Raw genomic sequence first — 27,417 nt, 5'->3', positions numbered from 1 at the left:
TGATTCAATGGTCCAGAATCATGACGGTCCAGCATCCTGACGGTACAAAATCTTAAATCCATTTTGTCCTGTGAGTATTAACAGGAAGATAGAAACTACATTTCAAAATAGTGAGATTCTCCCGTTATAGCCAAAATTGCGCAAGGAAAGGTTTGCCACGAATTCCCATTTTGAGAAATGTTTACACATGTGAAATAGCTTCCATTTGTTTCCGACCTGGACTTTAAGATTTCCAATGTTTTTTTTTTGACTAAATCATTGCTGGTGATTTTGTGCAACTGTTCAAAGCGGCTCCCGTAGGAATGTATAATAATTTAAGCATTTTCCACACATTTAGAGTTCTTGCTCAGCCACTTTAAAAGTCATTGTGACAGTTGAAAAGCCCACTTCGTTTTTCTCTTTCTGTGTAAAAGGGTAAGGGGGAAGTGAGGCACAGTTTGATCTGTACTATTCCTGAATACCTGCCCTCTCCTTCCATCTCTTTGCATTGCCTATTGGGGGGGTTAAGGGGTGTTGCAGGGGGAACCTCTAACCATAGTGCTATCTGGTCTGAACCAACACAAAAGTATTATTTTCTGTGCTGCATTTGTTTTGCTCATTACTTATTTCTAATGTTTTAAAGATATTATCCTATGTTCTGTCACCCCATTGGTGATTGCTATTTACCTATTAATATACATATATTGTGATTTTGATCTTAAATAAATAAATAATACATTTTACAAACCAACCTGATTCCTGGTGCAGCGTGACCCAGGGTATTTTTAAAGTAAGGGGTGTAATACGAGTGGTACATCTTTCAAATAATTGAATCCGTGTATCAAATAAGTTTTTCCATTGCACTGTACACTAGGCCAAGAGCAGAGTGTATCGCCTGATTGAAATTCTTAACACACCACAATCCAGATCTGCAACATTCTATTACAGTAATCGGAGCGCAGCCTGGCCCATGCACCTGACACCCTAATTGCCCTGGCACAACGCCTCATTTCTGAAAGACAGCACCTAAACCCTGGCTTTCTGCATGGGTTGCTATTACAGCATTAGGAATACAGCATTAGGAAAACATTTCTGGACTGCAGCACCTTTGCCTCTTCTAATGCTTCAGAAAACCCACACATATTTTAAAACATATTAACCACAACAAGCTAAGTACAGCCCTCCACTAAGCCAACCCTGAAATAAAATATAATTCCCAATGCATTTCAATTGAGACATATAGCATATTGGTTGTATCAGTACTGCAATGCTAAAACATCCCCTCCCAGACATCAAGCGTTACCTGTGAGCCTCTACTCCCTACACATCTAATAACAAACGATTGCTCATGCACATACAATTTGATCAGGTTTGTATATAGTGTTTTTTCAGATTCCTCCCACTTCTAAGTGATGCAGCCAGAAATAGCTTTTTTTTTATTGCCCAATGAAAAGGTACTGCATGTATCGACCCTGGAAGGAGCAAAGGAACAGTTCTCTCTGCCAGTAATCAAATATATGTTATGTTATGTTATGTTATATAAACTTGGTAAAGCGCACGTACACCCAATGGCATCTTGGCGCTAGCTACTAAAGAGGGATCGGAGTCCTGAGCGACCGACAGCACCATAAGAGAGAGACGGCCTAAAACAGAGTGGTTTTCAGCAACCGACGGAAAGTGAGGTGATCTTCAGATCAAATATACAATGTACAAGCATGTCAAGAATCCGAGGTGTGTCATTGTATATCTATCATGCATTTTGACATGATTTTTAACACAATATTAAAATATATATATATATATATATATATATATATATATATATATATATATATATATATATATATATATATATATATATTTCTTATGTGCCTAAAATAAACGTGTTTTTGATCGTGCAATGGACTAGGTGCTTTCACTGAATCCTTATATACAATTAGAACTAAAAAGGAAATTGTGCATCTATCTCAAAGAAATATATTGATACCTTGAATTTAGTCTTCACTTTTCTATGTTTTCTAATTCAGACTTCTCTCTATTGAGGGAATATCGTCACACCGGCAGTCACACCATTTCATCATGAATTAGGAGTCCACAGGTACATAGACTGCCTCTCAAATTTGATTGCCCCCCCCAAAAAAAGCCTTACCTCAGATTATTATAGTTGAATTTCAAGTAACAGATGCTATTTTGCCCAAATAAATGGTTCACATTTTATCAACTTTGTAAGGATGCAAGTTACAGAATGCAAACATGTGCAGTCAGGTTTCATAAAATCCCTGGTTAGCAACATATATTTGAAACTGTCCCCGGGGGTATGAATCCATCTCAGTTGGCATCCCTTCCCCCCTACTCTCCCTGGCAGTCTCTATATTCTCCCCTTTTACTGTAGTACGCTTCATTGCTGGGAAGCTAGGCTTGCACTATTTTCTCACCCAACTGTTTAATTATCAAACTCCTTTCATAAACAAATGTGATGAAACAGAACTCTCCACTAATGTTATGTAGATCCTGGTGTGGTTGACATGTGTCATTTTGCAGTGCAGACAGATTAAACTCTGGTGAAGAGAGAAACTGAAAGTGCACATGAGAGGATGTAGGTGTGATCAAGGGGGAGTTACATGCAGAGGAGGATGGAGAGTGGTGCAGCAAGCTGAGCAGAAGTGATAAGTGACAAAACAAATATGACGGTAGAGTTGTGTGTGCTGTTTAGTAGAGAGTGTGTGTGTGATCACACAATGTGCAGAAACCTGAGGGGGTGCACGGATAGGAGAGCACAGGCAAGATGGTGCGAGGCAGAACTTACAAAGAAAAAAGTGAATTGGGTGCAGAACAGAGCGTTACAGAGAAGTGATCAAGTTCAGATAAAGAAAAGAGCAGATGAAAAAAGTTGTGTAGAGAAGAGAATCTTAGACAGAGTGGAGGACTAGAAAATAAAGGCATAGTGGAGCTTGGAAAGCAGAGGTGGAAGGGGTGCAAGGGAGAACCTTCAGACAAATGCAGAGTGGAATGGAAGGAGAGTAGTGCATGAACTGCGGGAAGGATCCACAGAAGAGAGACTCGGAACTGACATTGGGTGACAATACTGGATATTTGATGATGCACTTGGCATATGAAAGTATAAATATAAAGCTGTAACTTACATATTTTGACAGCATCCTGGCTATATTTACAAGACAACAATATCCAATACATTTAACCAAAGCGATTTGGAAGCCAATGAACCTTTTTTGAAATCTTCTGTCTCTAAATCAATCACCAAAAACAACAAACTCCATTGCTAAAAAGAATGTTTGAAAGGTTGGAGAATGTATCCAAAAGATTTTTGTTTTCTAGTTTTTGAATAAATAATTTTTGCATTATCATTGGGTCTTAAAGAATAATTAGTTCTCACATGAACTTAGTAAACCAAGAAACTTCTGATTTTACAACATATCTTGATTAAACTTGATTAAGAAAGGAATGATGGATTAAGAACTTTTACAACTATATGGAGGCAAATAAACAATGATCCAGGTGGCAGTAATTCACCCCAGTCAACCAATTTTGAGACGAGAAACTTATCCCATATCTAAAGACATGAATCTGCTTTTCACGAAACATGCACACATTTTCTTGTAAATTTAGTTTCTATACTTACCATTGAGATGTAGAATAGTAACATGATTCAACCTTATTCATTTTACGTAGTGTTTTTTAAATTAAATACATTTCTTCATTCTAAAGAATACATTTCCCCAGAGCCCATTGTACACAGCCTCATCTCTAGCCATGCAAGACAAGGACGGGTGGCGGAGGCAGCACACCTGTGACTAGCAGGTGCTAGTCTTAATTGTTGGCACATGAGATATGAGAAAATGATCAAGCATGTATACCCTCAGTTTGCTTCAAGTGATGGCTGGTCATTGATATAGTGTTCCATTTAGACGAAACTGCATGCTCCTAGTTTTGTGTTACCTATGATTCATGATTTCTACTCAGTGTTAAATTTGATAATTGAGCTTACACTACACAGTAACCCACCTTCAGTCCTGAACAAGCACTGTGCTTGCAGTACAACCTTGTTCCTTAACTAGCACTTTTTGTCAGTGAACCTATTTTCGCTAACATAGCTGTGAAGAATTGTCATCGGGCAAGGGTGTGGAAGCCCTGCATTTTTTGAGTTTTGTATTCATAAAATGTTGCTATGCTGCATCCGTTTCCTGATCTGCAGCTCCTGCTCTCCAGTGGCATGGGCAGGTTCAGAGGTTACAGGTGCCCTGTTTGATAGCTGATGTGACAGCCAAGTCACTCCAGCACAGAGGCTGCACTTAACATTTTTACATCGTTTGCAAAACCACAATTACTATTCTGGTGGCAGTTTACTCTTTAAACATACAGCCCTACCTAAATGTAAGGTATTTTGGATTGTAATTCACCTAACTATAAGAAGCCACATCTAATTTTTCTCATAAATGTGTCAAAGCTGTGCACCCCAGACAGTTGTGGTAAGAGCTTGTGTATTATGGCCAGACAGCCTGATCCTGCCACATGCAGGGAAAGAGATGTATGTGCCTATCCCTTTTTCGTTTGTGAGGTCAGGTAACAGCTCTCTCTGATTTTATAGCTCGTCAGTAGGGTTTGTACTCAGAAACCAGAATCAAAGGGCACACGCCACAAAAAATAATTAGCCTCACACCAGGGTGTAGCAAAGCAAAGGCATTTGATGCTATGGGTCTGAGAAAGGGGAAGAATTAGTATGGCAAGAGCTCAGCACAAGTGAAGAAGAGATCCACCACCTTGTTTCTCTCCATGCCTCTCTTTCCTTCATGTGTCCTCCAATTCCTTTTACACAAAGCACTTTTGGCCGGATGTCAGAAAGCAAAGACCATTTGTCACAAAAACAGAGATTGGACCCCTTAAAGTTGGCTTGTTTTTGTCAGTAGACTTTTGCCTACACAAGAAGAGGACTCGCAATCCTCCTTTGATTCATCTCTGGATTTCAACACTTCAAGAAGAATTTGTTTGGACCCTGTTGGGAGAGCAGTCTTTTCCGAAGTCCACCACCTGTGAGGTGAAGACAGGTGATCTGAGGCAAGCTCTTCTCCCTAATCTTCCCCAGGGCACATTTTGGCTTGAGCTGCTGATGGAGCAAGACCGGCTTCTCTTCAAATTTCAACAGTATCCCCGGAATTCACTGGAGGTGAAGGAGTCCTGCAGGTGTTTTCACAACTCCGGAATGTTTGGGAGAATTAAAATAAGGATCTATCTTGCCCTTGTGCCCTTGATTGCAACTCTCACCACCCTGAGCACCAGGACAGCCAGTATCCCTGTGCTTTCACTGTCAACCTTATTCAAGCCATGTTTTGAGCACCTTTCAACACACTCAAACCACCAGGACCCTCCGGTGCTGCTGTTGGCACTTTCCCCATTTATGAGGTGCTGTGGTGCACTCTTGAACCAGTTTGCATCTGCACTCTACCAGAAGAAGAAGCTCATTGCTGCAAACACCATGTTCAAACCGCTTTTTGAACCACCCACTTCTTCATTGCTGATCTACATAGACAGTTCAACAGATCCTGATGGCCTCATCAACCTGCGACCTTCAAATGCTGCATTTAAATGGACCATCTCGAACGACATAACCAGTCATCAGCATCTATGCAGAACAATTCGCCTACCCCAATCTGACCTCAATGGCCCTCACAGTTCCCACTCTTCAGAGACACACTTTGAACCGCAGTGAACTTCAGCTCGACCCATACTCGACACTGCTCCCCATTTGTAAACCAATACTGCCATAGTTGAGCTTGGTTCAAACCGCTCGCACAGCGACAAGAAACTTGGCTCGATGCTGCAAAACCGCCAAGAACAGAGAGAAGGTTATTGACTTCTAGCTGCCCCATTGGTCTATATTTGGGACTTAGAGACTGGGTAGGTCACCTTTATTCTCATTTTCTCACACAAGAAGATATCCTGTTAAAAACATTGTGGTTATGGATTGCGTTTAACCCTGTTTCATTACCCATAGTTCTGCATATTTCTCGTTTTACTTTCCATCTGTGTACTTTGCGCAGGGTTGGATTTTTGTAATGTATTATATTTAGTTGTTTTGCATATAGAATGTTTATCTAAAGTAAATATATTTAGAGAAACTTGATTGAATATCATTCCTTAATTTTGGGCTGTTGTATTTTTCTGTTTGGGTTGCTACTGTTTCACATTCACACCCTTTTGAGATTATAGCGTTTCCTCGGCCCAAAGTCACCACAAAAGGCAAATGGGTATATCTCTTAACTGTGCCTATTTCATATTTATGATTTGGGATCACTCTTGTTTTGTAGAAGTTTGAGGGCTGAGTAAGCAGTGTCGCAACAACTTATTCTTGTAATCCTGCGGGGAAGAATTCACTTAGTCACACTAGCATTTGTTATCAGAGTAAACTTGTTCCTTGTCTATGATGTTTGTGTAGATTGGTTGCAGTTTCTAGCATTAGGTCATTTTTCCTTCTTGTCCTCTATTCCATGGGGGTGGAGGTGGAGGTAGGAGTGTTTGTTTATTGGCAACATCTTAGATGAATAGATTAAATGATTTCCCTATGACTTGACAAAATAGCTTATTGCATCCTGTGACCTGCATAAACTGTACTCAGGTCCCCTTTTCACTAAGGGAACTAGCATGCAGTAGGAAGGTTGGCCTATGCATCCCGGTCCCCTTGTATAGCTGAGTGATGAGCAAATAACTGCCACTTAGATTGGTATATGTATCTTGCCACATTCTTCTTCTAAGGTGAGTCAACCATATTTCTCCAAAACTGTGTATGCTTCACTGGCTCGCCTCCCAGCCAGGATCATATTCAAAACAGCATGTATCACCTACAAAGCAGTCTCAAACGGAACACTGACATACTTGGCGGCTATACTCCTCACCTCTGGAGGCTCTCGCACCTCATGTTGCAAAAAAATCAAAAGGTTAGCGTCAAAGCTAGCCTGCAAAGAGAAGACTCACAAGAAGTCCTTCTACTGCCAAGCTACAATCATCTGGAACTCAATCCCGATAGCGGCTCCAAATTACCCTACCATGCTCCAGTTCCACAAAACACTAAAAACGTGGCTCTTTCACTTTCAACAATACCTGCTGGAGGAATGCAAATCCCTGTCTCTCTCTGCTAACAGTACTGCGTTACTGTATAAAATGCCAAGCACAATTCTGGCACATTCCTGTCATACAGTACTTCACTGGTCTTCAGCTATGTTCACAGTATGAGCAATAAAATAAACAGAGGTTTTGTATTTTGCATAAGGCCCATCACATGCATTGCAATTTGGACATCGCAGGGCAGGCAGCTGTCTACAAAAGAGAATCTACTTGTCACACTTCTGGAGTACAGCCTGTCACAAGCAAAACCAAATGCAAGCAATGACAGTGCATTCCAGAATAAGGGGTGTGCCTCGGGAGATGCCCAAAAAACCTAGCAGAGCCATGGATGCTAATTTAGCAAGAGCACCTTTTGACAGTGCAGTTTTTGCTTGCATGCCGTTTTCTTGCTTGCAGTTTTGCTCTGCAAAGTGCATCCAGTGCCCCTATGTTAACAGGCAGTTGGATAACACAAGTTGAAATATTAGGGCCTTACTTTTTAATTCTGTATTTTAAATGTGAGACACTGGGGAAGCTAGATATTTTTCTCAGTTTGAGGTAAAGGGCATTAGAATTCAAATATGATTGCCTTCTGTGACATGGATGTATGGGAGACAGGCCTTTTGTATTTGGAAAGGGAATTCAGAGCACATATATGGGGCCGCATTACAAGTTGGGCGCAAAGAGATTACCTGCACTGGTAAGGACACCGGTGCCAGTAATCCCTTTGCGCCCTATTCCGAGTTCCCTTAGCGGGTCCCTTCCTTAACGCCTGGTCTGACCAGGTGTTAAGGATGGGACCCGTTAAGGGACTTTGGAGCTAATAACGGTACCGCAAATTGTGGTACCATTATTAGCTACTTCCCCATTCCCATTGAGCCCTATGGGGGCTGAAATGGGAATGGGGAATGTTTTTTTCAATGGGGACTTACCAGTCCCTCCAAGGTCGGAATGGACCGGTAAGTCCCCATTGAACCAGGTCGGACTCGGTACCGGTATGGGAGGTAGTCATGGCGCAAATAGTGTCATGATTACCTCCATACTCGGAATGAGGCCCATGGTATTTGTTAGACTGGTGGATGTTTAAAAAGATGTTAAGCGTGGCTATTACAATCTGCACACAGATGTATAATATAATGAAATTCCTAGTGTAAATCAAAATCATTTGTTGCCTAAAAATGCATGTACTATTTTCTGTCAGCAATGAATGAAGCAAGATGGCTGTCAGTGAGAACAGAATACATTTTACCAGAAGAGGTTTTAGACAGAATTTGACACAGCTGCATGATATATTTCCATCTACAAACAAAGGTTGAAGGGCATGACAATGTTTATATCAGAGGTTCTGAATTACAAAATGAATCACTTGTATAATTCGATGATACTGTGAGAATACTGACTCGGTGTGTAACACTGGAAATAATAATTTGGGTAAAGCCTGTTTTTACCTTATAGGTGCCGTAGAATTCTCTTGCTTCCACCATGACTTTTGAGGATTGAGATATCTGCACCACAGTTCCCAGTCGAACCCCTGAGCAGACAATGGATATTCTTCAATTTCGAAAGTATCATATTTGATATTATCAAATGATGGTGAAATGATACGTTTTCTGTTTTCCTTTATCCTGGTGAGCACTGGTTCAGCCCTGAAAGAAACATATTACACTAAATTCAACAAGGGATCAAAAAGAAGCAGACATTGATCGACTAGAAACTCAAGTATGTTGCACATTTGGAAAGATCATGAGCACTTGAATCTCCATGCTGATTTCGGGCTCAATTCGGACCATTTCTACGTCTCATGCTTTGGAGTCCTACACATTTACTTTGCACCTAAACAAAGACCATCATTGATGACTAACTAAGGGAATACGTGGGTTGGAAAGGTATTCGCGAAATTCATGCGCGTTATCATTTCTTTCTCAAGAAATTTGAATAAGTGTAGAACCAACTGACACAGCTCTACTAGAAATCTTGCAAGGGCACACTGCCTGGCTACAGAAATTAGTTAAACAAAGTGGAGCCATTTTGGAACCCACACCTAATATCCCACCATTGACTGGTAATCCAGTGATTGCCCCATTCATGGCAAGCAGCAGCGTAGTAGTTAAAAGCTTAAAAACAACCCTGCTATGTGCACATTTAAAAATGACACTTAGGGGGTAATTCATAGAATTCAGCGCACAAGTGGCCCACGCGACTGGCGCACAGTGTGCGCATGACGAATCCCTGCGCCAGCCGCGTGCGCCAAAATACATTTCCGCGCACAGCGTATTCATGGATTCCAGCCACCAAAACCAGCCGTGGCGCACAGTGGCGCAGCGACCCTGCAGCAGTGCCAGTATCACTGGGATGCGCGGGAAGTTCCTCAAGTTATTTCAGCTGGGTACGTGTATTTCAGGGGTGCGCGGGAAGTTCCACATGCAATTCCATCAGGGTGCGTGTACATCAGGGGTGCGCGGGAAGTTTCACACGCGATTTCAGCTGGGTACGTGTATTCCAGGGGTGCGCTGGAAGTTCCACACGCGAATGTCCTGGGTACGTGTATTTCGGGGTGCACGGGAAGTTACACACGTGAATTCAGCAGGGTACGTGTATTTCAGGGGTGCGCGGAAAGTACCACACGCGATTCCATCAGGGTAAGTGTATATCAGGGGTGCGCTGGAAGTTCCACACGCGAATGTCCTGGGTACGTGTATTTCGGGGTGTGTGGAAAGTTACACACGTGAATTCAGCAGGGTACGTGTATTACTGGGGTGCGTGGGAAGTTCCACACGCGATTGGCCCTGTGCGAGCGTGGTACGTGTATTACTGGGGTGCGCGGGAAGTTTCACATGCAAATTCAGCAGGGTACGTGTATTTCAGGGTTGCGCGGGAAGTTTCACATGCGATTGGCCCTGTGCGAGCGTGGTACGTGTATTACTGGGGTGCGCAGGAAGTTTCACACGCAAATTCAGCAGGGTACGTGTATTTCAGGGGTGCGTTGGAAGTTTCACAAGCGATTTCAGCTGGGTACGTGTATTCCAGGGGTGCGCTGGAAGTTCCACACGCAAATGTCCTGGGTACGTGTATTTTGGGGTGCGCGGGAAGTTTCACACGCGATATCAGCAGGGTACGTGTATTTCAGGGGTTCTGTGGAGTACTACACGTGAATTGGCCGTGTGGGTCCTCCCAGGTGTTCGTTCCACAACCTCCACGGCCCCTGCAGGCAGCCCACACAACGGGGGACTACCCTGCACCCCCACTCATGTCCCCCAGCACCCCCAACCCCCAGCACTGTGGGGCACCCTCCACAAGGCCCCCAACTCATGTCCCCCTGCACCCCCACCCCCAGCACTGTGGGGCACCTGCCAGCAGGCCCCCACTCATGTCCAACTCATGTCCCCCTGCACCCCCACCCCCCAGCACTGTGGGGCACCCTCCACCAGGCCCCCAACTCATGTCCCCCTGCACCCCCACACCCCAGCACTGTGGGGCACCTGCCAGCAGGCCCCCACTCATGTCCAACTCATGTCCCCCTGCACCCCACCCCCCAGCAGTGCAGGGCACCCTCCACCAGGACCCCAACTCATGTCCCCCTGCACCCCCACCCCCCAGCACTGTGGGGAACCTGCCAGCAGGCCCCCACTCATGTCCAACTCATGTCCCCCTGCACCCCCACCCCCCAGCACTGTGGGGCACCTGCCAGCAGGCCCCCACTCATGTCCAACTCATGTCCCCCTGCACCCCCAACCCCCAGCAGTGCAGAGCACCCTCCACCAGGCCCCAACTCATGTCCCCCTGCACCCCCACCCCCCCAACACTGTGGGACACCTGCCAGCAGGCCCCCACTCATGTCCAACTCATGTCCCCCTGCACCCCCACCCCCCAGCACTGTGGGGCACCCTTCTCCAGGCCCCCACACATGTCCCCCTGCACTCCCACCCCCCAGCAGTGCATGGCACCCTCCACCAGGCCCCCAACTCATGTCCCCCTGCACCCCCACCCCCCAGCACTGTGGGGCACCCTCCACCAGGCCCCCACACATGTCCCCCAGCCAACATGTCATCACAATCTAGATCCCTGGCCCTTATGGTCAGCCTCCAAATGCCAAACACCCACCCGAGTATTGCATCCACCCACTTAGAAATGGCAATAACATGATAGAACCCCAATTGCAAGTTTGGAAATGAACACATGTCCCTCACATACACCCAATGGGTGTCAGTGAATCTCAAAACCCATATCATGATATGCATGAAACCAATGAGATGATACTACACATTGAAGTTTGAACAAAAAATATGTATTAAAAGCAACATAAATTGAATCAAAAATAAACAAACAAAAATGGGAATTAAAAAAAATAAAAACCAGCATGTCCGTGAAATAATGCAAAACCACAAATCATAATCCAAAGGAAAGGTGTCCAAAGTCACAGTCCACAAAAGTAAATCCAATGGAAAATTAAAATCGAAAACCATTGCTCCATGGGTAAATCATAAAAAAAAAATGAAAATCCAACAGTCAACTATATACAGATAAACAATCCAGGGTCCATGATCCCAACAGAAGAAATCAAACCTATCTAATAACACTACCTAATAAAAAAAAACGATATACAAAAATGTGGTCCATTGTCCAAAAAAAATGCAAAACCAAAGGAAACCTAACACTAACTACAGAACTATTTACAAGGGCAGCGGGCTAGTCCGACGGCTCACTTTTGGATGTCCCGGGCCAGGGCATCATCGAACTCCTGGTCAATGTCCCAGAGGCGGTCCTCCTCCATGGCCCCGAGGGTCCGCAGGGCCGTCGACGTGTCCACCTCCAACCCCCTGTGGATTGCCTCGTGGCACTCGCCCCGCCTCAGGGCCCTCCGCATGGAGTTCTCCGCCCTGACCATCGTGAGCCGTGCCTCTTCCGCCCGCTGCCGCTCCGCAGCTATGGTGTGGCCCAACCACTGCCACACGGAAGACACTTCCTGTCCTGGGTCCTCCTGCCCTCGGGCCGATGCCTGCCCCTTCGATGTCGAAGGCTCCGAGCCATCATGGCTCCCACCACGTTGCTGCTGCTGCTGTGCCTCTGCCCGTGCACTGCCTCCTGCTGCCTGCACATCCTCTGCTGGCTCGGGTGCAGTCGTTGATGTGGCCACCCCTGCTGGACATCCGACTCCCGACTGTGGCAGGGATGCCTCCTCCACCAGCCTGGCCGCACCGTCAGAGGCAGCTCCACAGGGCACCCAGGTGACTGGTGGGTGGGAAGATGGCACGGAGGATGACTGGCGCATAGGGGGTTCAGTTGAGGAGGGGATCGTAGCAAGCCCCATCAAACGGAGGAATCTGGCCTGGGTGACCTGTCCCAGTAGGCCGACGCGGTCAACGAGCCATTCGAGATGACGTGCAGTCTCCTCATGAAAAGACTGTAGGTCACCTTGCATGGCCCGTTGACACAACGCGCCACCAGTCAGGACAGGCTCAACCCGGACCCGGATAGCCACGTCCGCAGGCAGAGGAAGGCCAGTTGTCGTGAGCTCATCCCCTGCCTGAAAACAGGTCTGGACGTAGGCATCCCTGCTGGTGCAAGATGATGCAGTGACAGGATCAGGGACAGGATTGCACACAGGTACCTCCGCGGCGGCCTGTGCTGCCTCCTGTCCCTGGTCCTGCACTCCACCACTAGCACCAGTGGAATCCCCACCTCCAGACCCCGTCTCTGTTGCTTGCACTGCCTCCTCCTCCACCAAACCCCCCACCAACCTGGATGACTCTGTGCCATCTTCCCCCGTTGGGCCCTGTGGGGTCCATGCTGTCCCTTCTGCTGCCGAGGAGTCCAACTCCAACCTCCGCTTCATGGACCTCCCCCCGGCAGCTGCGGCCTGGGACGCGGCACCACACTCCTCACTCCCCGATGAGATCACAACCTGGGAGGGGAGCCGGGCCTTGCGTCTCCAGCTGGCGGTGCGATCCCCGCCGCTGTGCTCCACAGCACCTTCTCCGCCCTCTTCATCAGTTGTTGCTACAGACAGGGAGAAATAAAACACAGGCATCAGGGCACTGTACAATGGACACGTACACACATGACAGTTGTACATGAGTGGCATTGGCAAACCTCAGACATGCCATCACAATCCCCAACACACATGTCATTTCAACTTGCACACATGAGCCATACCACAGCCATATCGCAACTGCCAGCACCATACATACACATACAACAGCATGAGCAGGCAAAGGTGAGACAGACATCACATGCAACACAGGGAGTGCACTACACATGTACACACACCACCACACTTGCATGCATGTGTACACCTCTGCCAACTGTCGGAGTGTTCAGATGGGAATCCATGTCACATCTGCCAATCAGGCTTCCACATCCCGCTGTTACATGCATCCATGATGCATCACTGTTGCATCCTTGTCAAATACACACACATGCACATGTACACAGTGCTGATACATGCAGCTGAAAACAACATACATGCGTGACATCACGAACATGCCTACTTACATACACATTCATCCAAACATGTGTGCCCACACAACTGCATTTGGCATGCAAGCCTACACACACATGCACCATCCATGTCTCACACATGACAGCCCTCGCATGTATTAGCCTCACGGCCCTGTACACCCCCACCCATACTCGGCCCCATACAAACAGATGTGCAACCTGCACACTACTGGCACATCACCACACGCACAGATTACAATCAGGATGCATGTACACTTACCGCTCGACTCCAGACGGGTCTGCCTCTCAAGGACCTGGACGTGGAGCGCTGGGGATATGCGTTCCCGGACCCTCATCTGATCTTCCGACAAGTGGCCCCGGCGCCCCTTAGCATCCGCTGCCTTCAAGAGGCGCCGGGCCTTGTTGAGGGTCCTGGACCTGAAGTCCTCCCAGCGCTTCTTGACATGTTGGAAGTCGCGGACTGCCACCCCCTCCGCGTTGATGGCAGTCACGATGTCCGTCCAGATCCAAGTCCGTCCTTCCTTGTCGGCGCGGGAACTTCCAAAGAGGGCATCATACTGCCCCAGGATTTGCTCCACCAGGACACCAACTTCCCTGGCACTGAAGCTGGTGCCCCTCTGCCTCTCTGGCCGGGGGTTGTCAGTGGTGCCAGATGTTGCAGTGCCTGACATGACAACCCCAGAGGCAGGAGTGGGTGGGCAACTGGGTCCTTTGGGCTGGGCTGTGGAGCGATGGAATCCCAGTCAGGAGTCTTCGGTTCCAGCAGGGGTGGTCACAGCAACAGCACCCCTGGCTGATGTGCAGGCAGCAAATGGCAGGGCACGTGGGCAGCAGGCAGTCAGGCAGCAGCAGATGGCAGGTGGGAGCGTGCTCGGGGCTCTGGGGGGCAGTAATTCGGCCTTCTGGGCAGGAGCGTGGTCTTCCGTGTGCTTACGCGTGGCCAGCTTGATACAGAGTGATTTGGCATGTGAAAATTCTGCACATCAGCGTGTAATTCGAGGAAAGGCCCTTAGCGCGTAAGCGCGTCTGCACGCATACGCAATTTCATTGGCCAGAAGGCCCTTCAAGCGCAAGCGCCTCTGTGACGTGAAGCGTGCAGGCGTGCATGGGTGTTTCAGCGCGCATGAAAAACTGCACGTCCGCGTGTAATCCGAGGAAAGGGCCCATGCGCGTAAGTGACGTGACGCGCGCAGGCGTTTTCCTCAGCACGGGTTAAAGGTGAGCGGGGCCAGCAATTCGCTGTATGTGCCTTTCGTGGAGACCGACGTGTGTTGCTGCTTCCTGTTGTTTCGCGCGCCATCACAACTTCACAGCTATCAAGGACGTATCTCTTCTTTTGGCGGGGGTATTGGCTATGCGTGTGTTTTTCTGCATTGCGCTAGTCAGACGGTGAGTCGCACACGCTATTTTTCCCACTGCGGGTGCCCCTGTGTATCGCACCCATTTTCGATGTCATAGTAGCCTGCGTGTCCCACGCGTAAGCGTTATTCGTGTTACTGGGTGCCACCGCGTACTGCGGGAGGTTAAATCCAGGCACGTAGGCTGCAGGGTTGCGTGCACGGTTTTACTGCAGTTTTGGGGTGCCTGAGCATTGCGTGACCCGTCACTACATCACCGGGGTCACATACAGCCTTGCAGGTGCAGGGGGGCTATTAACATCTTGCTTCCCACCCCCTTCACCCCAATTGCCCAGGTCAATTGTGGTGTACACCTCCCATTGGCACTACTCCATCTGTGCCGGCACTACTACATCTGTGCCATGGTTGGGAGGACACCAAAGGTGAGGGGCGCCTCAGCTGGGCGTACTCCTCGTGGCGGCTGTGGTCGGGGATGTGGCCGTGGTGACCAGGGAGTAGGGGGACTCCAGGGTTTCCAGGGCAGCCACAGAGGGGGAAGAGGCAGGGGTGCGCCACTTGAGCACAATGTTGTGCCATGTGTCGGTGCAGTCATGCCACCACCCCCTGTGGTTCCGGGGATGCAGCTTCTGCATCTGGCACTGGCGCCCGTGTGACCCGGCAGTCCATTCCATCGACTGCCACGGGCCCAAATGTAGTGGTAGCTGCAGGTGCAGCTGTGGACACCGCCACCCAGGCTCAGGGTCTGCCAGCGCAGGCTGCGTTGGCACTTGAGGAGCCCTTGGTAGATTTCCAACAGGCCAGGAGGGAAACCATAGGGGCAGGCCGGGCTGCTCAGACCAAGACACGTGTCCCTGGGGCAGTTATGTCATCTGCTGCCCCGAACAGCCGGGTGTTGGCAAGTGCAGGGGCAGATGCACCCAACAACACCCCGGTTGTGAGTCTGCCAACCAGGACCGTTGCGGTCAATGACCCTGCCACAGCTGATGTTGCTGCGCAGGGTCCATTAGAGGGCACCCAGATGCCACTGACACAAGTCAGGCCTTTGGTCGTCCCTCCACCTGCCACTCCCTTGGCTCAATCCACCGAACCCACTGGCCATACTGGTCAGGGCAGCATTAGCCAGCCAGGGTCTGCGCCACAGTCCAAGAGGAGGAAAGTTGCACCTGCAGCACAGGCTGGGACCCCACACACAGCTACGACCTCCTGCATGTCGAGGAAGAAGCCTTTCTGCAAGCAGGAACTGGACTTCCTTGTGGGCGACGTGCGGGGCCACAGCCGTGACATGCTAGTGGGTGCCAATAGTCAGTCTACGGCTGCCCAACGTGACACCCACTGGAAGCATGTTGCGGAACATGTCAGTTCATTCGGCCATGAGGTGCGCACGGCGCAAGAGTGCAAAAAGCATTGGAATGACATCAAACGCAGCACTAAGGCTAAGCGTGCCTCTAATTACAACTTGACTCTGGTGACTGGCGGTGGGCCTGCACCAGAGGAGGAAGAGCTCACTCGGCATGAGGCACTCGTTGCGGAGTTCATACCACCTGAATTGGTCGAAGGAGTGGGAGAGATGCTGGACTTTGATGCCCAGTCCAGTGAGTGTTGATGCGTGTTTGTTGAGGACGTGTGTGTTTCACTTGTGGGATGTGTTGTGCATGATTGCCACTACATGTGACGTGTACATGGTTCTGATGTGTAAGTAATGCAATGCTTCTGTGATGCATGTCTCCTCTGCCTGCATGCGGGGACTCCATGTAGGTATGCTCCCTTGCCCCTCCTCCGCCACTCTGCACCCCAGTTCCACCTTTGCACTGGTCTGCTTCAATCTTGCCAATGTGTACTTTCCTGTTCATGCGTCCTGTGTAGATGCTAACTTCCAGCGTAGAATCTGCCAGACATATGCCGTGTGGTACAGCCTTAGTACTTGATGCAGGGTATCTCACTTGTACTGTGCATAGGTCAGATGTCCCGCAGGGACCTGAGTGCCCATTCATGCTCCATATGCATTGCACACATGCCCCTATGTGTCCTTGACTGGATGATCACTGTAATACAAGTCCTGGGTGACATACATTGCATGGCATCTCATCAGCCTTCCCATGTCAACTGTGGCTCAGTACTGCGTTGCACACATGTTTAGGGTCTGACAATCTGTGTGGCTCACAGGCCTCAGCCTGTTCAATGGCCAATGACTCTGTCCAACTGTTGTTGTGTCTTCTTCACACGTCGGCGGCCTCCAGAGTTTTCATAATGTGTCCTGCTTACTGTCCCATCATCATTTGCAGTGTTGTCATTTGAATCACATTAAGCTGTTGATGCCAGTCAACACTGCCTGTCAATACACAGGTGTATGGTCAGCCTTTTGATACCATGCTACGCATCCCTGCTTTTGTACTGGGGTGGAGGGGTGCTTGGCTTCTAGATATGGTACACATTGAATGCACAATGCACGTGATGCCTGAATTTGACCTTGCACTGCCTTCACATTTCCTGGCACACACCATGGAGTCCTTGTACATGTAGGTAGTGAGTGGCGTACACATTTTCTGCACTGCATAGACCCACTTCCATTGAAACTGCCACCTTTCAACAGGTCTGATCACAGAAACAATTCAAAGTTGACCCAGCATGCATGCCAGGTTATATGCTGTGTGTCACTTGTCTGCCTGATGTGTTTTTTGTCGGTGTGTGTGTGTGTGTTGTGTGCTTCTGACATGTTTAGTGACCTTTTTTCTCTCTATTTTTCAGGTGATGATGCAATGGAGGCGGAGGATGGTGTTGTCATGCCAGACACAGGGTTGTTACCACTACATCAACCCGGCACAAGTGTGGGTCGTGGGGTGGTAGGCCACAAAAACCCCCAAGTGCTACAGTCCATCTTGTCTCTGGCTGCCTATGAGTCCAGCCTTGATGACGACTCTGACGTCCATGTTGAGTTGGATGAGCATCAAGTCCATGTGTCAGGGGTGAGTGATTCTGATGTGGACACTCCTCTGTCTGCGACACCTGCACTGAGGGATCAGACAGTCTTGGTTCCTCCGCCCGTGGTGGATCGGGATGCAGGGACACCTTCCACACCAGTCACTGATGTGCCTGGGACATCACATCGACGGGGGCATGTAGTCGTGCAGCCGCGGGCGGTGCCAACACAGCGAGGACCCCCGTTCCTTGGGTCCCGCAGGGGTCAAGCCCGGCAACGCGGTCGCCGCGCGCAACCGCAGTATACTGAGTGGGAGCAAGACATGACTGCCAATTCAGAACGGCAGGGGGCAGCAATGGAGAACATCGCTGAGAGCATGGAGCGTGTGGCCCGATCTGTGCTCCCCCCTGCTAGGCAGGTGCTTCTCCAGCAGCAGGCGGCACGGTCCACGGCCCGCTCGCTCAGGCTGGGCATGGCGGCCTCAGACAGGGCACGCCAGGCTGAAATGTCGTCTCTGCGTCAAGCAATTGCTGCTCACGCAGAGGCGCACATGGATGCCCTGAGGGAGGAGTATGCTTCCCTCAAATCCACTCTGGGTGTCCTTATGATGTCCCAGAGGCAGCGGGCAGAGGAGAGGTTTGCACAGCTTGAGCGTACCATCTCGGCTGAGCTACAGGCTTGCCGGGAGGTGCAGCGGTTGTCCAGCCAGGCCTTGCAGGAGGAACTCCGTGTTACAAATGCGACCTTGCAAGAGGAAGCACGTGTATCACGTGAGGTTCTGCATGCAGACCTATGTCACATCGCCACACAGAACCAGGCTCACCCGTCCGGCAGACTTGCTGCCGACGAGGGGCAAGCTGCGGCTAGGCGTGGCCAGGCTACTGTGCCACATCCTCCTTTCCAGGATGTGCCAGACTCGGACGACCATCTATCTCCCACATAGGTCGGGCTGTGCAGGCGTTGAGCCCATGGAGGTTTTTTTTTGGCTCAGCATCATCGCATGTGGGTGTCGAGCAGCACCCTGTACCTCCCCCCTCCTGGGTGCCTCCCCTCCCCCCCGGGTCGTATGTGGCCATTTTCGATTTTTCTTTTCTGTTTGATAGTTAGTTTAATTAGGTAATGTAGGTTTTTCATAGTTAGTGTAATTAGTTAATATAGTTTAAAATTGCTTGTCTATTGTGCTTTCATGTGATGGTGCGGTGCTTTGTGACTTTTGAAGGCATCCACTGTCTGTTCCAGCTGGGCCCTTCAGGCTTGTCTTGTGTATGTGTTTGCTGCTTGGGGTCCTTGACTCACATATGCCACTCCTGCCTCCCTTATCCATGGGCTCGCAAGGATGGTTCGGTGTGACAACCTATTACACAAGGGCTTTGGACTGTCATATCTGTGGCATGTCTGGTGCTGTGTGACTTGTGTTGACACCCCTAGTGGGGATGATTGCGGTGTTATTGTCCACTGTTCAGCTTTTGCTAGATGGGGTGTTTCATGATTAATGTGTACATTCATTGCTACGCATTGTGTAGCATGTTTCTTATCTTTACTGTACACGTGCTTGTTGCAATTCATGCCCTAGATAGTGTGTTCCACACTTTGGATGTGAAAGACGTACTGATGGTGTGATTTCTGATGTAAGTCTCTGACATGGTCCAGTAATGAGATGCCTGAAGAGACACACACAGATGACTTTAAAGCATTAATCATGTGTTTCATGCCCTTTCTGCAGGGGGATGAGCCTCCAGAGCACCTTTGCCAGCAGACATGGCCCATTTGACGTCTGAATTCTGGACACGTTTGTTGGTGCCCACATGCACATGTGTGCACAAGCAGAGGCACAGGGATTGCAGACCTACATCCTAGAACTGCTGACGTGTTCCAAGGAACTCCAGGCAAGGTGGGCAGCACAGGGGGGCCACAACACAGCAAAGCTTGCACCAGGCGAGTTGCACATGCAGGCTTAGTCACAGCACTGAGGGTGAGCTTGGACGAATATTGGTGTTGAAGCACACAATGCAGCTCAGATGTGTTGGTGGACTGATGGCTGTTGATTGCAAGGTTGTCTGGGACACCTGCATGGGCAGTGGCACATACCCTCCAGTACACCAAGGTCCATTGAGGCACTTGTATCAACCATGTAGCCTTCCGAGACATGGAAAGGGGCAGCTCACAGGGACATACAGCAAGGGACATACTCGGGTGCAGTGCAATTCATTTCCATGTACATTTTGATAAATGCACTGCCAACTTTGTTTCGGTCATGGTGGAACACGACTTGTTCTGAAGTCATGCCTTGCTATATGGGTCTCTCTGCTTACCCAGGGAACATTGCATGTTGTGTGAATTGTGACACATTGGTGTTCCATTTGCCACGCACCCACCGGCGGCTGACTTACTGCATTGACTGTGTATGACCCATCACAGGGGTAATGTTATATATGGGTACGAAGCATCTACACCAGATTGTCTGTTTGTAGAGTAGTTTGTTGCTATGGGGCATGTTTGGTGGTGTGTTTTTGTGTAATGGGCATGTACAGATTATTGACTGTGGCTCTCTTTGCAGCATTGCAGTGCTCCTGTAACCGGACCTGAGAGTGCGCAGGCAGGAGGCCAGCACTCAAAACCAGAGCTAAGTGTCTTGTTGTTTTTCTTTCAAACTGCTCTGCATAGGCTTGCTGGGGGGTGCACTAATGCATGGATGAATGTGTAATTCAATTTGGTATGTTTTTTTTCCCCTAATCACCCGGAGTCCTATCCAGTTTTAAACCCTGTACCCTCTACCCGGTGTTCCTGCTTCCCGTACCTATCCAAGCACGTTCCCTAACCCTCTTTCCCCGCTGGGGTTGCGGAAGCCTGTGTAAGCCCCAAACTTGCAGGCGCCAAAACCCTAGAGGGGGTGGTTGGTTCATGCCACTCCTAAGCCTGGACTACAGAAGGCCATGACAAAGATGTCCAAGTTTGTTCGTATTGTGTATGTGTTCATGCAGGTAGTACATTTTCGTGCATTCCCTACTTTCATGTGTCATTCCTCCTCCCCTCTCCTGCCACTCATTCCAGTTATCCAGTGTGCCAACACCTGTCCCGACTGCATATCCCTGACACTCCTTCCCCACCAGGGTCCCAGAGGCCTGTGTGAGTTTGACCTTGCAGGCACCCGGGACACGTGGGGGTGGTTGTTTCGTGACACTCCCGCGCCTGTACACGGGACCTGTGACAGTACACATCCGTTCATGGTGCATCATTCTATGTTATGTACCACACATGGTTCACATCCTGTTGTGACATTGTTTTACTGTGCTACCTTGGTTGTTACATCATTGTGGTAGTACTTGGCCTTTGTGAGGTACTGCTACGTCAAGTCATCTGCTGGAGGGTGTTCTGGTTTGTTTTTCTGGCTTGGATTTTGTGATTTTGCAAATGAGGGTGGACTCTGAGGGTGCAGGCACCTTTTTACACACAAGGTGGGAGATGGTGACGAAGGGGAAGGGTGATCCTGTGGCCAGGTGAAATTGAGGGTTGAAGGCTCCATGACCCAGGTGCAGTTGTTCAGTGGGTCATTGTCATTAGTGAGGGGGGGGGTTGTTGTTGATAGTTGCTTTGCCTTGCAGTGTGATGGGAACCCTGACATTGTAATGGTGGTATCCTATGTACATGTTGTGTTCTGCTGATCAATGCCTGTTCATGTGTTGTGTTTACCTTTCAGGTGTGAGGGGATAGTTGTGCTGGGGTGTACACATGGTGAATGTTCACATGTGATGTGTAGAAGACACTGATGGTCACTTGATTGCACATGCATATGTTGAGTGCATGTCCTTACTGACCCACACACTTGCACTATGATGCACTACTTGTACAACCACCCTTGCATATCCACGTGTACACTGTTTGCCTTCTGGTGCCCACTGTGTCTCTGCAGCACATGTTCTGTGACCAATTATGGATCCTGTACATGTCTAATTGCTTTTTGATGTGGCCTGTCGCTTAGATGTGATGCTCAGGGTGTGCATCACACACAATGGCTGTTCACTGTGCTGTGCGCTGAGCAGTGTGTTGCAGGAGTTGGACACAGCACACAGAAGCTGCAGTGTTGATTATGCAATGCGCAATGTGCATGTAGACAGGCATTCATTGTTATGTTACGTCTACAACTCTTGTAATGCATTTGGAAATTACTTATTTTGAGTGGGAGGTTGTTGGTCAGTCATTTCATCTGATTCCATGTCAGGCATCATTGTCTGATGCCACTGTACATTTTTGACATGGCAATGTGTACCTTATTGGTACTGTGTTGGTGTATGGGTATTGCTTGCCATGTCATGTTGTGGTTTGGGAGGGTTTGAGTGACATAACAGTGATGGCCATGGCCTGTTTTGCAGGTGTGTGTGATTCTCACCTTGCATGTCAGGGTCATCCGCTTCTCAAAGCAACTGGCTGGGGGTAGATCTCTCTCCGCGGCAGTGGCCTCTCTCTGGAACAGCCTTCCTGCCTCACTGGAACTTGAGGAGAACCATCGCCGGTTCCGGAAGCACCTCAAGACCTTCCTCTTTGCTTTTGCTTTCTCTCTGCCTCTCCCTTGCAAAATTCTTTACTGGAACTGCACTGGATCTGCAACTGGGCCACTCTCACCGACCTCGGTCCCTGGCCCAGCCACTCTCCACTTGCACTGCCTCCCTGGCAAACCCCTGCACTGCGGGACTGTCTCTCTATCCCTACAGCCCCCCCTTCCCAGCACTTGTCTGCACTTACCTTTGCAATTGCCACCAGCTGGCCTATTTATTTGTTTTTTAGTCTACTTACCCTGTACTGCCCTCCCCCCTCCCCTTCCCCTTGCACTTTTCCCTTTCCCCTAGCCCTGCACTTGCACAATCTAAATGACACCTGGCCTAGTAGTATCGTTGTCTGTCCTCCCTTGTTCCCCCCTCCCTGCCTCATCGCACCTTGAAATACTTGTGTATAGGCACGTTACAAATGCCATATCATGTCATGTCATATGTGTGCCTTTTGGTCACACAGGATAGCTTGTGTTTAAGTAGCTAGGGATTCAGACAATGTGGCACTTCCATGGCAACTATCTCAGGGTGGTAGGGTTGTGACAGTTGACTGTCTCTTTGTCATCATCGATTGTCACCTGGTATGTGCCAGGCCTGTGTGCACTCCGCAGGGGTGGGAGTTTAGGTGAAAAATGTGGCCACAAGCTGGGTCCGGGCTTCCTCGCCACGTGCCCTGTCCCCTCCCATGGGCAGCGCCTGTGCCTGTGGTTGGGGATGTGGGGGCACCACCATGTCCACCGGTACGCCCTGCCGTGTTGCAACATTGTGCAGGACACATGCTGCCACAATGATCCTGCACACTACTGGGGGTGCATATAGTAGCTGCCCGCCAGAGCGGTCAAGGGAGCGGAAACGTGACTTGAGCACTCCGAATGTGCGCTCCACTATGGCCATGGTTGCAATATGGGCGGCGTTGTATCTTACCTGGGGTGGTGTGGTGGGGTTCCGGATTGGCGTCATCATGTGGTTGCTCAGAGGGTAGGCACTGTCCCCTGGGGAGGTGTAAATGGTTGTGATTATTGAGGTTTGTGTATTTGTGTGTGTTTGTGTGACATGCATGCATGTGCAAGGGCATTTGTACTCACCTAGGAGCCATGTGTCGCCATGCTGCCCAGCTTCCAGGGCCTGGCTCAGGGCGGACATTCTGTATATGAAACTGTCATGGGTGGAGCCAGGGTAGTTTGCATAGACAGAGGTGATGATTCCCTTTGCATCGCATACCACCTATACATTGATGGAATGCCAGTGCTTGCGGTTTCGGTAGATGTGCTCAGTGGCCCTAGGTGGACATAGGGCCACATGGGTGCAATCTATGGCACCGAGCACTTTGGGGAAGTGTGCCACCCTGAAAAGATCCAGGACAACGGCCTGCCTTTCTGCAGGTGTTCTGGGCATGTATATGTGCCTGCGGACTGAGGGGCGCGCTGTCATGATTGCCAGTACCTGGTGTAGGCAGCGTGACTGCGTGGCCTGTGAGACCCCCCCCCACTATGGCAGTAGTCCGCTGAAATGAACCAGTGGCCAAAAAATGCAGGACATTCAGCACCTTCTCCAAGGGGCTCAATGCGTGGGAGCAAAGGGTGGGGGATGTAAGGTCATCTTCCCACTCCCTGACCAGGTCTAGGATGAAATGGGGTGGAAACCTATACCTGCCGTAGACCTGGTCGTCAGGCATCCCAAAAAGGCTTGACCGTGGTGCGAAAATGCGTGCCCTGGCTATTCTCCTCCTCCTGCGGTGTCCCACGATCAGTGCTGCAACAAATGGGGCATTCATCGTAGCTGTATATACGTGTTTGTTGTTTGCGTGCACTTTTATACTGTGCGCTGGGACGCTTCCGCCTGCCTTCGTGTGGCGGACGCATTGACGCCTGTGTGCGTCTTTTGCCGTGCGCGGGTTTCCCGTGTTCGAATCCATGAATACTGGTTGTTTGCGTGCGTGTGGGCGTTCCGTGTAGTTCCCTGCAGTACTTCCCCAGTTACGCCTTCTTTTTCACACGTTATTCCCCATTCCGCGTGTTACGCCCACTGTTCCGCACACTTTGGTTGTGTGCGCCGCGCTATGTGCGCTTTTGCTGTGCGTGTAGTGCACGCCGTGTGTGCCCGCGTGCGCCATGGCAGGATTTGGCGCATGGACAGCGGGAAACACGCGCAGCGTCTTCCTTGAATCGCACGTGTGCGCGTGCGCTGGGTTTCTCACACTTGCGCCACCTTGCGCCTGCTTGCGCTGGGATTTTCGGCGCACGTTTGCTCCATGAATCGACCCCTTATAGACAACAAACACAGTTGTCCAGTACCAACACATTAAGAAGAATGAGTACAAAGAAGTGTGGTGAGAATTCACTTGAAAGGATCACAGTGTCAGGAATGCATGAATTTCTTGGTACATTTCATGCTGATGAAATCAAATAATATGAGGATATAGAAACGCACGGGACATGGGAATAATAGTAATGTTGTGCATACATGCACTTACACTTGAATTCTTACTTGAATTCTAGTTTCACACGAAATGTAATTTCTGAGGGATTATCTGATCAAGAGAGGTATCAACAATGTAGTCAACAATGTAGTCAATAAAGTGAAAAGTATGCATGGAACAAAGGTTAACAGACAAAACTCGATTCTGGCATTACTCATTTATTTCCACATATGGTCACTAAAATAACCCATGAGGTCAACATGTAGAAACGTTATCGAGGACTCATACACTTTTCAAATGGAGGACAACAATGGCTAAGTGCAAGTTATTATTTATGTAATTATCTAATAAAAACATTTAAGAAATGCGACTGTGGCACTTGTTAATCGCAATGTGGGCCATTATGAACACTGCATTTTAATTCACTCATGTAGTCGTGAATCTGCATTGCACTGCGATCTACAACACCAGGAGGTACTAATTGTGTTTCAGGCCAATGGAGCCATCGTCTGGGGACATCGTGTGACAGAGTGTACAGTAAGCTTTTCACGTTTGGCCACACTCTTTGAATGCAGGCAGGTTTTCTACGCTGAGCCTTCTTTGTCCATTGGACTTTGTTCTCTTGTTAATTATGTTTAAGGACACTTTTCATTGGGATAATGGTACTACGTTTCCAATGTGAAAATAAACTCTATTTAATGTTGGGTTCTGTGAGTATGTATGTTGTTGTTCACTTAAGAATTCAGAATGCAAAAGGAGAGCAGGTTGTCAGAGGCAGTCCTAAAAAACACAATGGGTGAAACATGCTGGTCAGTGCATGATGATATATAAGTAGCTAGCTCTTATGAACATCTGGGTTTTTGTGGTGAGTGTCGGACACTATCCATCTTTTATTAAGCTAATATAATTTGGTGGAGGACACACTCTACATAACTACAGAAGACTGGAAAACGTTATCAGTGAAGAAAATGTGAGGGTGTGAAGGATTGCCATCTGGCGACAGTGAAGAAGCCTTGGCTTTTGGGATCTTTATTAATATCAAAATAATGTGGGTAATCCTATCTCAGAAATGGTCCCGCTAATGGGATCCCCATTTCCTCAAACTCCATGCCAAAAGCATACATGGTCATTACGACCCAGGCGGTAAGTACGCCAACTTTACCACCATGGTATAAACTATGTTTACACCATGGTGGATGGCGGATTTACCGCCCCATTCCAAGGTGAGTGGGGCGGTAAATCCCCATTTCCCATTTTACCCTTCCCCATTGCCATTTTTGCCCCATAGGGCATAATGGGAGTGGGGAAGGCGCTAATTACGCCACCGTAAATTACGGTGGCGTAATTAGCACCAAGGCGGTTTAGCGCCATGGATTTTAACGGCTGCTAAAAGCAGCCGTTAAAATCGGAATCAGGCGTTAAGGGTTAACGACGGCGTTAACCCTTAACGCCTGAGTTGTAATGAGGCCCATAGTGTACACTGGTGCCCTGCAGCATCAGTATCCTGATCTGCAGCAACTGCTCTCCAGATGCACATAGTAGGTTCAGAGGTCACAGGTGCCGTCTTGACCACAACACTATGAGTGTTAGAATCCTTGTGACAGTTGTAAACTTTAAATATAAGCCATACTGGAGTTCGGGTATGGTGGCTGGTATTTCTCCTGATTACAAAAACCCCAACGGATTGGTATCATACATAAGTCAACCCTGTGAGCCCAGACCAGCCATTGACAGGATGTGTGTATTTTAATCTGGCATTGTGTTGTCAATATCTTTTTATTACTGCATCTGATTTCCTTCTCAGTGTTACAGTCTCTTCTATTCTTTGCATCAATTCCTGTACAGTCACCTTGTTTTGATCACCCTGGGCCTGTGACAGTGTTCAATGAAAGGTGAGCTGATGTATTTCCTGTACAGTCACCTTGTTTTGATCACCCTGGGCCTGTGACAGTGTTCAATGAAAGGTGAGCTGATGTATTTCCTGTACAGTCACCTTGTTTTGATCACCCTGGGCCTGTGACAGTGTTCAATGAAAGGTGAGCTTATGTATTTCCTGTACAGTCACCTTGTTTTGATCACCCTGGGCCTGTGACAGTGTTCAATGAAAGGTGAGCTGATGTATCTCTTGAACTGCTGCATCTTTCTCCTGTGCTGAACTTTCAACTGTGCTTATATATTCACAGTGTCATCTAATAAGCTATTGGCATCAGTAGCTTGATTAATTATTTTGGCCTTTAACTTATCATGTGTCTATAGTCATGACTATGAATGCCTTTAGTATTTATACGTTCTCTCTCAACACATTGTTTGGCTTCTCTGCACACTTTCAGTTCATTCTATATTGCCTCCATTACACTATGTTGCTACTGTAGTGATGATTAATTGAAACCCAGAGATAATTTGAACTGATTTCTTGTTCACATTGATCATTAGCTTGCTGCATGAGTATAAATTATGCTGATGCTTTTTGGGCAATTTCTTAAAGCTCATGCAAAGAATGGACATACACACCCAGGGAAGGGCGCTCAGCCAATCAGGTGCCTGGAACAGTGGGCGAGAATACACAATCCCCACCCGATGTACCAGCCACCCAAAGCCCTTCCCCGGTTGGTGCTTTTTATCTTC

The 27,417-nt window shown here is 48.6% G+C and overlaps 1 protein-coding gene across 2 annotated transcripts in view; it reads right to left on the bottom strand.

Moving 5' to 3' along the window:
• The window catches only part of GALNT18 (polypeptide N-acetylgalactosaminyltransferase 18), a 2,649,737-nt gene that overhangs the window by 893,373 nt on the left and 1,728,947 nt on the right, over nt 1–27,417 (bottom strand). For both annotated transcript variants that reach the window (XM_069623645.1, XM_069623646.1), the window contains one exon: nt 8,544–8,741. In XM_069623645.1, the coding sequence (XP_069479746.1) occupies nt 8,544–8,741 (198 nt within the window). The remainder of the gene's footprint in view (nt 1–8,543; nt 8,742–27,417) is intronic.

The sequence above is a fragment of the Ambystoma mexicanum genome, chromosome 11, assembly GCF_040938575.1.
Source record: "Ambystoma mexicanum isolate Mex_15411 chromosome 11, UKY_AmexF1_1, whole genome shotgun sequence".
In the NCBI taxonomy this organism is placed as follows: domain Eukaryota; kingdom Metazoa; phylum Chordata; class Amphibia; order Caudata; family Ambystomatidae; genus Ambystoma; species Ambystoma mexicanum.
The sequence above is the reverse complement of the archived record's forward strand: the minus strand, read 5'-3'. Positions and strand labels throughout refer to the sequence as shown.